Source organism: Spea bombifrons, chromosome 10 (genome assembly GCF_027358695.1).
Source record: "Spea bombifrons isolate aSpeBom1 chromosome 10, aSpeBom1.2.pri, whole genome shotgun sequence".
Lineage (NCBI taxonomy): Eukaryota > Metazoa > Chordata > Amphibia > Anura > Pelobatidae > Spea > Spea bombifrons.
This window is the reverse complement of record NC_071096.1, coordinates 8,976,524-8,988,709: the sequence shown is the minus strand read 5'-3', so window position 1 is coordinate 8,988,709 and position 12,186 is coordinate 8,976,524. Positions and strand designations below refer to the sequence as shown.

At 39.6% G+C, this 12,186-nt stretch overlaps 1 protein-coding gene across 2 annotated transcripts; it reads left to right on the top strand.

Annotated features, from left to right (window-relative positions):
• The first annotated feature begins 384 nt into the window (after positions 1-384).
• On the top strand, positions 385-10,692 carry RCN1 (reticulocalbin 1). 2 transcript variants are annotated; one of them, XM_053449530.1, is made up of 7 exons: positions 385-495; positions 990-1,226; positions 3,002-3,195; positions 4,656-4,834; positions 6,281-6,341; positions 9,889-10,088; positions 10,374-10,692. In XM_053449530.1, the coding sequence occupies exons 1-7, from the start codon at positions 458-460 to the stop codon at positions 10,479-10,481; spliced, it is 1,017 nt and encodes a 338-aa protein (XP_053305505.1). In that variant the 5' UTR covers positions 385-457; the 3' UTR covers positions 10,482-10,692. The 2 variants fall into 2 exon arrangements, with proteins under 2 accessions (XP_053305505.1, XP_053305506.1); XM_053449531.1 differs by having other exon boundaries at positions 460-467.
• Positions 10,693-12,186: the final 1,494 nt, after the last annotated feature.

Below are 12,186 nucleotides of genomic sequence, written 5' to 3'. Positions count from 1 at the left end.
GTACAAAACAACTTTCTTTGTCCAACCACAGTTTATTGTTAAAAGTAATCAGACCAAGTTAAATATGATAACACACATAACAGTATAACTTTTAGGGTAACCTCATAGTGCATGTAATATATAGATAATATACACATTATATATATATATATATATATATATATATATATATATATATATATATATATATATATGAGAATACGTGTTATGTGTAAGTTAGTAAAATGCTGTCATTAACCCATGTGTTGCCGGCAGAAACTTGCAGCAGTAAGTCTAACCCCAGGGTCCTCTGCAACGTGGCGCCCTAGCCCCTCCCAGACACTGTGCCCACCCCAGCCAATAGAAGCCCGTGTAACAATGGAGATATCAAGGTGCAGGCTCACACTGGGGTGGTCCAGGATGGGTCCTCTCTCCTGATTGGGCGAACAGAGTGAAACTCTTTAAATGTTCAGGGTGCATGCCAGTCTGTGAGTGCTTCTGGCCAAAGGCATCAGAGTAAGTGCGCGCTCCGGGGGGGGCTTCGGTGAGAATGCTGCTAGGGGGGCAAAGTGAGGGCAGGCAGGAAGGCAGGAAGGCAGGAAGGCAGGCGGGGGGGCGCTGCGGGGTTGGAAGGGTTGCGTGTCCTGACTCCGGGGTCTGTTGTGTAGTGAGCGGGAGGTAGTGTGAGGAATGCGGCGGAGAAGGGGTGGTGCTGCACCCATTGTGCCCCGTGAAGGTACTCGGCTCCGTTGAGTGCGCCCAGTAAAGAGTGGGGAACTTGTGCAAAACTTCTGAACTTGCAAAAAGTTTATTGATTGGTGCAGGGACTGTGGGTGAGGGCGTTTGGGACAAGCAGGGGAGGGAGTGAGTTACTCATACAAGCAGAGGCTGTGAAGTGAGTCCTGGAACCAAACAGGGTGCCGTGGGTGAGTGTGAGCTCTTGAGCCAAGCAAGGTGCCGTGGGTGAGTGTGAGCTCTTCTTCCAAGTGCAGCTCTCTTTCTGCCCCCAGGTTCTCGGCTGCTATAATGGATCCTGGCAGCTTGCTGTACCTGCTGCTCCTCTGCACCGTGGGGGTCCTCACCAAGCCCACCTTCCGAAGGGAAAGGATCCGTCTGGACCCCGAACTTCACAACCAGGTTCCAGAGGACAACCAGAGCTTCCAGCTGGATCACGAAGCCTTCCTGGGAAAGGATGAGGCTAAAACCTTCGACCAGCTCACCCCAGAGGAGAGCAAAGAGAGGCTGGGGTGAGTGTGCAAGTGCGGGGCATATATATTGGCGGCAGGCCACCTAGTAAATATGTATCTCCTTCCGTTACATTGCATAACTTCGGTCACCGGTAAATATTTCCCCTCTGCTACAATGTATCAATTTCCAGAACGCTTTATATTCCCAACATTCCAAGAGCCGGTCCCTGCTCACCGAGAGACTGTCAGATCAGATGACAGAGGAGTGTCTCGCCCTGATAACGTGGCACTCACTCAGCAGCCACTGAATCAATCAATTCAGTTCGAAAGCTCCAGTGCTCAAAGGGTTAAATGCCACCTAGTCAATGACCCATGAATGGGGGTTTCTCTTTCTAGCCATTCAATCCACCAGTACCGCCCTCAGTATTCCTGATCATTTAACTAGTTACTCCCTGGGTGTACTGTCATCTCATGATCTGTAGCAAGTTTATACAACTCCCATTATCCTCAAAAAGCCAGAGAGTTACTATTAATTTATCATCTGGCATAACATGACCTGGTCAGTTCTGATTTGTGCCATGTGTTTATACAAATATTCTGCTATTAGGGGGTCTCTCATCTGTGCTTAATTGAAGAATATTAATTTATTTAGCTGTCCTTGAACATAAAGGGGTTTATTCACTAAATGGTGAGTTGGCAGGAGATTTGTGGTTTTAACTCTCACTTCATTGTTCATTATGAAGTGGCAACACCAGCATGTTCGACAACTGGAATGGCTGAACTGACCCTGCGTAGTGCATAATTTAATTGGTGATTTAACTATGCATTATACAGGGTCATCGGAGCGCTTCTGCCCCAGGTGCTTATTGTGGATTGGCCTTCATAATGTATAGGAGCTGAAACATAGCTCTCCCTTTAGTGAATAGAGACCCTCACCAAATAACATTAATCTCTGAGATTAAGTATTAACGACCCCTGTCTGTTCTTGGAAGTATATGTACCTGTAGCATAGAAATCCTTGGATATAAGTTTAAAGAAGCCATGGGGTCATTTAGGAATTTTTAACGTCATCTTTCCCTATTTTTTGCCCGTTTATTATAATACAAGTAATTTGTGATCAGCGACGGGCTTTTCTGTTGGTGTCCGATTACAAAATCTACCCTCATACTTCGAATAGCGAGATCGGTACATAAATAAAGAATGCCTGAGATACAAATAGTCCTCTTAGGTTTACTTGCTCTGTAATATAACATACGTGTCACATACTTGAGTTCTGATGTCATGCTTGTGCAGTGATGCTTTCTGAGATACAGCCGTTTTAAAGGTGCTGTTCCACTTAGAACATTATGTGAACTTTTTAGTACATTAAGCCTGAGTCTGTCTTTTTTTCTTTCTTCTGAAGATTTATACATAAAAAAACAAGGCAGAAACCTTTAGTAAGCTTTTTCTGTGCTTATGGCATAAGGCATCAGTCCCTGTTTGTGTCTCATGTTCCCAGCAGAAATATAAATAAAGCCAAAATTTTATATGATGACATAATTATTTATTTGAAGGAATTGAATATTCAATAGTTATTCTGCATTTAGTTACAATGTTAGGATAAGTAGGTGGAACAGCACCCTTAAATCCAACGCCAAATACATACATTGGTATCGAAGGTCCTCAATACAGAAAATGTCATGAATAAACCCACCGTAAAGGCAAAAACCAAAACCAGAAGGCAAAGGATGATAGAAAACAATGGCACTTTCCATGTGATGAGGTCATCGCCCGATCTTTCAATCTTAATACCTGATGTTTTCTAATGTAGACTCAGCATTTTGTAATTTTTACAGGAAAATTGTCGACCGAATAGACGGCGATAAAGATGGGTTCATTAACACCGATGAGCTGAAAACATGGATCAAACGGGTGCAGAAGAGATATGTTTATGAAAATGTTGCACGTGTCTGGAAGGACTATGATGTCAACAAAGATAATCATATTTCTTGGGAAGAATACAAACAAGCCACGTATGGATATTATCTCGGTAATTTATTTTGCTGACTTTTCTATAAAAACAAGAAACTTTTTATAACCCATATGCACCACCCTGCTTTCCGTGAATGACTTATCTGTTGTATAGTTTTTCTGCCCCAGTAATACTTAACATGTCCTCCATTTGTCATTTTCTTCTTCTTTTTTCTCTTCTTCCCAAAAGTATCTGCCGAGTTTGGATAACGCCTTATAAGGCTTTTTGCTTTTCAAGAATTTTTCTTCATAAGTTCTCGGCTCCTATATCTGACCCAATTTCCTGACAATCAGACTTGTTGTTTCCAGATTGTCTGGCTCAGGTTTTAAGCCAATTTTCCAATTAAACTTGGTGTTTTTTTTCCTCACTTATCTATCCTTTTTATAAAGTGCTCAAATTTATTCTTTTCACCCCAAAGGCAAGGATATCAAGTGTTTTTCGTTGAAAAATATTAAGTTTTAAAAATGTTAAGCAGTTCATAAGATCTTTTTAACAATACATTTAAAACTTTGCCATAGGTTTTGCTGTTGGTTTAATTGGGGGGGGGGTCTTCTAACTTTAATATCTGTCCAAAGCAAACCTGAATCCAAGCGCCCAGAAATATTCATAAATCTCAACATGTTTAGCTTGGAGATAAAATGAGAGAGTGGGTATGACTGAAGTATTTATATAGAGAACAGGTGAATAAAGTACATATCAAAGGAGGAGAAATGTGAGGAGTAGAGTCCATAGTGTAAAGCTGGAGGGCCGGATGTTTTCTGATTAGAGGCTAAGTGAACTCTGACATCTGTATGAAACTCCTGTCTTATTGAATTGCTTGGTTTCAGGATAATGATGGCACTCTGTTAATCTATTTTGCGAAAAAATTGTGCTCGTCTGTGGCCAAGCCCAGAATGGGCATCTGGCAAACTAGGCAAATTCCTGGTGGGCTGTTGGCAATCGGTGCTCCACACTGCAGTGTGAGGCTAGATATGGCCAACTTCATGCTACGTGAGCATAAAAACATAGTCTTAGGCCACACGTATCCAGACATCGGCCACTGACGTTAAGGTTCCGCCTTGTGATCTCCGGTCTGGCTCTGTCTATGACCGTTTTTTGTCCCATTACGCTAATTAAAAAACTGGTTCTGTGAAACTTTTATGGCGACATCAAGCAAGTAAGCATGGAACAAAATGGCAAATGTCTTGGCAGGACCTACATCTGTCATAGTTGTGCGTTTTGTCCTACTCCTGTCTCTGTAATTATATTTTAGAGTTAGGTCAGTCCTAGTGTCTAGAGCCAGACCCAAACTCCTCTAAAGCCTCCTGTTCCTCGTGTCTCGGTTCTTCCCATATCTCCGAGCCAAGGTTATATTGACTGGCATCTGGTTGTCAATCTCGATTAGACTTGACATGCATGCTATGATAACGCTGCTAGATGTGTGATATCCCAGGTAACTGGTGTTTAACTTCTTTTGGCTTTTGACTATCATCGCACAGCAAACCCAGAAGAATTTCAAGATGCTGCAGAGCAATTCAACTTCAAGAAAATGTTGCCTCGAGATGAAAGGAGATTTAAAAGGGCCGATCTTAACGGGGATCTACAAGCAAACCGGGAAGAGTTCACCGCTTTTCTCCACCCAGAGGAGTTTGAACACATGAAGGATATTGTGATATTGGTAAGGAGATGCACACGGTGGATTCCTCATTCTATGTCAGGATAGGGTGATTTCCCAACACACGCTATGTGCCATGTCATACAGAGATCATATTCCCGGCAAGTAGGGAGTCTTTGACCTCCGCCTGGCGTATAGCACTGGGCCAAATCATTTATGATGGAAGAGGTGTTTATCGGCTATACTCTGGATATTACTTTACTTAAACGTAATTTCACTGTTCCTTTTTAAATGGAACTTATTTTGTGATAATACGCTAACAATATTCTTAGGAAATTTATAGAACAAGCAATATATTTTTTTCTAATGGCTAGGGGCTGACGTTGCATATAGTAATTGGTACGTTATAGGTTGCGCTCCCAAGTGCTACAATACAAACACGCTTGAGCACCAACCGCCTCTTGATCAATACGTTGGAATGATTTTCCCCAATATGCTGCACACGTCAGCAGCTGCGTTGTGCTACCTATCGCTTTTTCTTTTTGTAACGAGTACTTTAATGAATTCCCCGCGTGGCCAACACTACTCCATGCCAGGGGCATAATTTCACAATCGCAAATTGCACACTCCAGGTGGAAATTAATGAGTCCTATATATAACACCTCCATGGTAGATCAGTTCACTGCTTTCATACAATCATTTTAATGTTATCACAATAAATCATCTTTTTAAGCACATGGATACTGTTTTGACACATTTCAAAGAACGGCCTAGGGCAAACGGCAACGCTACATAAGAGAGTTCAACTTTTCACGACAGAATGTCACTCAAGTCTGATCAGTAGTCTAAAATAGAGTCAAGAAGGTTGGCAAAACCTTTTCGGTGCTGGTGAGGGTAAACTATATGTGCTAATCTCAGGCTTCACACTATTAAGGAAACATAAGGAATAGTCTACAAGGCTTATTGGATGCATATAATTGGCAACCAAATGCGTTCTCCAACATTTAACTGTTTAGGGCTTGGTCTATAGCTGCGTTTTGTTTGTGGGTAACTCTTGCTGGTCTCATCCAGACGGTGGCTGTTTTTGATGGTTGTTCTACGAGGCTGGTACACATGGCTGATTGTGCCACCTATGCCATGGACTGGCACTTGCTCCATGTCCGCATGGGGCTTTCCATTAATATTGACCTCTTTATATTGACCTCTTATCCATGCCGTGCAAAGTTCCTCTGGATTTTTATACCAGCCCTGAACAGAATGTGTCGTAGGAGATTAGTGCCAGGATTATGGACAGTCAGATTTTGGCGTTATTGACACTGAGCCTCAATGACATTGGGAGTGGGCTATCATAATTTCGATGTCCAAAAAATCTATATACGCTACATGTAGTTAGGGCTTCGAAAATCTGCTCCTTTTTTCGACAAGAAATAGAATAAAATATATGGTCCTGTATTTAATAATTAATGGACATCCACAGGTTTCTAACGAAATGTACAATGACTTTTACAGGAAACCTTGGAGGACATAGACAAGAACGGTGATGGCTTTGTGGATGAAGATGAATATATAGGTAAGATTTCCCATTCTGCCTTTCTTTACCTAAAGGTTTATTTCAAGCATGGTGAACTAACCTCATGAGGCTTTACAAAGTAAATTCACAAGAGGGGCCCTTATAAACCCTCCATTCTTGTGAGGATCTTTGTATAAAGCTCCATAAGCTTACGGACAAGGTCCTCAACATGTTTCTGTATGTTTAAGCAATTATTTAATAATAATAATAATTAAATGGCTAGTTGAAATACGCTGAAAATACTTTTTTGACACTTTTTTAGAGAAGTATGTGGGAACAAACTTTATTCCTGGCAAATATTTGCATATGGAGACAGGGAAAGTTTGGAAGCCCCAACCACCATACTGTGCAAATGAAACCTTTGTTCATTTTCATTTTTTTTCTATATACATCTGATTTAGAATAAAGCACGTGTACTTAAAATAGACCTATAATTGTGCCCTTTTGTGTATGATGAAATGAAGCAGAACTAAATCTGAATATAAGAGAAGGCAAACGGTCTCCCAAGATGTTTAATGGGTCTTTGGCAATTAAAATGTTTCTTTGGTCAAAGTTCTATCGCCGTAGGTGCACTTTGGCTGCCCTGCTGTCATCTCCGCAAGAGTAAAGTGGTACAAAATTGTATATATTGTTTGTGTACAATGTCATATTGCTAAGAAGTCAACTTCCCACTTCTTAATGATAGGATTTGTGTTCCCGAGTGGTTTCGGTAATGGAGAGAGGTAAAGTAATTTAATTTAGGTGTTGATCAAGAATGTTGTTTTCACAGCAGTAAGGAGGAGGAAAAATGACATTCTTTATTTGAGGTTTACACGGGTATTTTTTTTTTCTTTATGTCAAATCTAAATTGACATAATGAAACCTTTCCTTGCTGTCTGATATTATTATGTTTTGTAGTCACATTTTTAACACATGTACTCTTTAAAGCTATGCTCTCTCCTATTTTTTTTTTTTTTTTTTGGTCTCAAAGTTTGAATTATTTTTATTTATGGAGATAAGAGAAGGCTAGAATATTTCTTTCTTCTCCGTAATTAAGGATCAGACAGCGACGCTACCCTATGAATAATTACAAGGTGGCTGTCAACATTTCTTTCCGTGAATTGCGGATTTGCAGAATAAAACATCCCATAGTTGTCTGCCTCGTATTGACATCTATAATGAAATCAAATTGACAGAAAATGACACGTTGAAACAATGTGTTTCCTTTGATTCAAATGGAAGCCACTTGAATGTTGGCCTTTAAAATAATACATAGCATTAGTTGAACTGAGTCTCTTTAGCGCCTTTGTATTGTTAAATGATCCCTTTATTAACGTGACGGCTGCACTTTTGTGATTAGGCTTGCAAGAAAATAGGTAGTATTTTAGTAAAGGAAGGTTGTGGGTTAGTAAAGTTGTTTTTTTTTTATTTACTTATAGAGGCAAATTAATGTTTTAGGGTTTACAACATGCTGGTCATCTTGGCCTTATTTCATCTTCTGTGAAGCAGTCAGCCAGCTAAGACTTTTTTGGGGACCCCAAGCAAAGTTTTTATACTGAAGCATTGTCTTGTGCTTTCGGACTGATTATGAATTTGAATTTTATTAAATTTGTATTTTACTAAGACACTCCTAATGAAAATTAAGAGCTTTCTCGACTTTTTTTTTTATTTATTTTTTTTTATTTTTTTATTTGATTTTATTTATTTTTTTCTTTCCTCCAATTTCTCCTTCCCTTCTCCCGCAGTCGTCTCCTCTGCTGAACCGTCTACATTATTCTCGCGTTCTTTGAGTACTTCTGCAGCCGGCCAGAGCTTCAGCGCACATTACAGGGATGACCTCTCCCCTGTGCATGGAGGTTGCGCAGTTTTGTCGAAGTACTCGAAGAGTCGAGAATAATGCAGAAGAATCGGCAGAGAATCCGAAGGAGACCAGTGGAGAAAGAGACAGAAATTGGGGGAAAAAAACAAAACAAAACATTTGGCCGTATAGTTTTTGGTTCGTGTGCACAAGTCTACTAAAGAGCACTCATAATGTGTCCTGGAATTGGTTTGGGACAAAGGTTGGATGAAGGCATATATTTGAGGAATACCCACTTTTTTTCTTTCTGATTTTTCCATTCTTTTTATTTGTTCCATGCAGTTTTGGTTCTAGAGGTGCACAGAATCTCAGCATGTTGGCATTAAATGAGTCTCTTGGCTTAGGTGCCGACAGGAATTAAATAGGATACATATTAATACGGGTGAAACGTTTTGTGATTTATTTATTTTTTGGTTTTGGCCACATGAAAATACTACTTCCCAGTGGCTCACTTAAGCCTTGTTCCTGCTGCTTATGGACTAGTAAACATAAACAATCACTTTTACAATTATACCTTTTATTTTTTTATTTTTTTTTATATTATATTTTTAATTTTCAAGCAATTTGCAATTAGTGCAATTAATATTGGTCTAAGTGGAACATCATTTTAAGACATTTGCGTTTGCTTGTACTTAAAGGCGTTTGCTTGTACTTAAATTTTGGATTGTCGCTTTTCACCATCATGATAGGTAAGTTATGCTGTTATGACTTGATGTGTTGTGACAAAGTGCATATACGTATTCATTCTTTGGGTCAAGTCATGTTATAGTTGCATACATGCTTTTATACAATATTTAACCCCTTAATGACAAGGCCCGTACATGTACGGGCTCAATATGCATTGTTTTCAATGGGTTTAGGGACCGCCCATTGTCCTTAAGGGGTTAATAAAAAGGTCCTATATCTGCTCCTTGTATGTTAATATTCAAAATTCCAACAGCAAGCTCTAAATTGGAGAGAAGGCTTCTTATAGCGAGTTATTCTTTTCAATACTTTGTCCCGCACACTGAGAAGACAGATTATGAGTATTTCACAAACCTCCTTGCATTCTCCATACACACAAAGATTAAATCGGGTGTACCAGACAGAACTATGGCAAGGAATCCCACTTGTGAGTGTGGAGTCCCCTGGCTAATACCCATAGTATATACATTTTATAGTAGGGAAAACGGCTTCAACACATCATCACAACCAGATCAACTCATCCCCATCCAAGCCGTCCTCTCCTATTGTCTCACCCCCCTCAACCACCGACTAGATTGTAAGCTCGCAAAAGCAGGGCCCTCTTCTCATTTGCACCAGTTTGTTATTGTATGTGTTTATAAATTGTTCTAATGAATGTAACAACGCTGCGGAATCGGCCGGCGCTTTGTAAATAAATGGAATGTAATTGAATACACAAATCTAACACATTAACCTTTTAAAGTATTGCATAGGATGAGAAGCAGGTTAATTAAAACATACTTTTTGTATTATTATTATGATTTTTTTTTTCTTTTTTAATATGGGGGTTTCAGATAACCCAACTGTAGGTGCATGGAGCTCGGTACAATATTCGCTCCTGGTCTACAAAAAAAACCAGAGGACTAGTATATTAAAAGGGTTACTTACTGTACAACTGCTCTTTAACAATATTTCCACTTTCTAAGGTTAAACCTTTGCTATTCAACTTCAATATGAAATGAAATCCGTCTCTCTAACTACCTTTAGCGGACATGTTTGTGCATGAAGAAGGTGGTCCAGAACCTGACTGGGTAGAAACTGAAAGGGAGCAGTTTGCAGACTTCCGAGACCTTAACAAGGACGGCAAAATGGATAAAGATGAAATCAGGCACTGGATTCTGCCTCAGGACTATGATCATGCGCAGGCCGAAGCCAGACATCTGATCTACGAATCTGACCAAAATAAGGTAGGCATCTTGACGCATTCATCAAAAAGCAACAGTAAACATTCTTTACCAGCATGCAAAATATCGAACTTTTGGTTCATAATGAAAACACCTTAGTTAACACGCAGGGGAGGGCGATCTGGGGGCTGTTGGTGGGTGTCAACTATCGGTAATCTTGATAAAGTATTTAATCTGTTAAACTTGTGAAGGTATGTTTTTAGATCTATAAATGACAAAATGAGTTTTTGGCTCTGCACAATTTGTATTTATCATTTCTTAAACACACTATATACCTTTCTTTTGAAGGACAAATTGTTAACGAAAGATGAGATACTACAGAATTGGAACATGTTTGTCGGAAGTCAAGCTACAAATTATGGTGAAGACCTCACTAGAAATCACGATGAGCTGTGATTTAAAGACGCTGTGACGCTTTTTTATTCACTTGGCTTTCTACTAAATTTCATAATATTTGCACAAACAAAAACTATACTATTTCCATTACCTCAATACGGGTATAATACTTACCTTAGTCTTCTAGCATTTAAAAAGGTTCTACAGACGGATTTTAATGTGATTACAAAAACTATATCTGGATTTGTGGACTTTTCTTCTTTTTTTTTTTTTTTTTTTTTTTTTAAGTAGATAGTTTTTGTTTGTTTGTTTTTCTCACCCTAAAGTGAAGAACAAATAGGATTTAGAAAGGGCTGTTGAATGTTATAGCAGGCTGTTTACTTCGTAATAATTATGAAAACTTCTGCTCTGTACATAAAAATCTATATAAAATAGTCCTTTTGAGAGATTGTGAATAACTTTCATCTTTATATTACTGTATATTGTGGATAAAAATGTTTGTTATTTCTGTGCAGAACAAAACACCCTGTAATTCTTAAACAATAGTTTTCTTTGATGAAATGTTTTCCTGTTAACCATGTAAGTATTTTAATAAAATTTTAAAAATACTGTTGTGCTGTTTTGTGTATTTGGCTCCCCCCCAATCTCTGTCATTCAAGGCGAGATTTATATTCACCTCTCTGAGGTCCCATATTTACCTAGGGACTACCCCAAGGGCGCGCTGCCTGGCACCCCCTCCATACTGTTAAACTCGGCACATCCCTCCATACTGTTAAAGAGCCATTTAGGGAGTCGGCCTAGGCCAGAATACGCCACGACCTCTCTGGTAACCCCCCCCCAAAAAAAAAAACTGGTGAGCCATGTTTTGGAGATGAATAGGACATGTTCCAAAATGGGTAACTTATATGGGGAACAAAAATGGTTAGGGCATAGACGGGAGTGGCTGGGGTTATTGAATGGGCTCTCTGTGTTTGGGGGGGGGGGGCACAGCATGCCTAAGGCCCCAGCCCTGTAAGTAGTAAACCATTTTCCTACCAGATCTGCTAAGAATAGGCAAGGTGGTCAAATATGATGCCTAAGATATAAATCACCATATTACATGATCAAATGGGCCTAGTGGTCCCCTTTCTGAGCTTTGAGACCTGGTAGCCCCATTACAGACTTTTAGGCCTAGTAGCCCCGTTGTAAGCATTGGGCTGGGCAATGAGTGGAGCCATGGGATGCTGTGGTGGGAGAGGCATGGGGTGAAATGGGTTTGGGGCACTGTCTTTAGGTTTGTTCTGAGCCTCAAGACCATTAATGACATCCCTGATCATATCTAGTGTTGATCTACTAATATAATACCAGCAGTGACAAAACCAAATGTTACCATAAAGAAACCAAACAACCCTCAGCAGTGAAGAGGTTAACACTTTATTTAAAAAAGTGCAAATATTTGTGGCTGTTCACCATATTTTCCTAATTAACATATCAATGTCCTTTTCAGTTTAATTATTGAACCCTCTTCCCGCGAGTGACCGTGACAATAATAAAACATTTTAGTAATCAAATACTGCACTTGTTACCTGCAGGTAAATATCAGATCACCCAGCCAGAGTGAATTTAATTATGCCACGGATAGTTGGAGAATTTATGCCTCCCTATATCATTCGTAAATTGCATACATAAAAATTAAGTCAGTCTGAGAAGCAAGATAAACTGAGAATAATTGGGCAGAGCATTAATACACTGATAGATGTTCTAATTTGGATTGCCTATACTTAGG

Coding starts and splice junctions, on each gene's coding strand:
- RCN1 (XM_053449530.1), top strand. CDS start 458: ATGCCAGTCTGTGAGTGCTTCTGGCCAAAGGCATCAGA. Junction 496..989: donor TTCTGGCCAAAGGCATCAGA/GTAAGTGCGCGC, acceptor TTCTGCCCCCAG/GTTCTCGGCTGCTATAATGG. Junction 3,196..4,655: donor CACGTATGGATATTATCTCG/GTAATTTATTTT, acceptor ATCATCGCACAG/CAAACCCAGAAGAATTTCAA.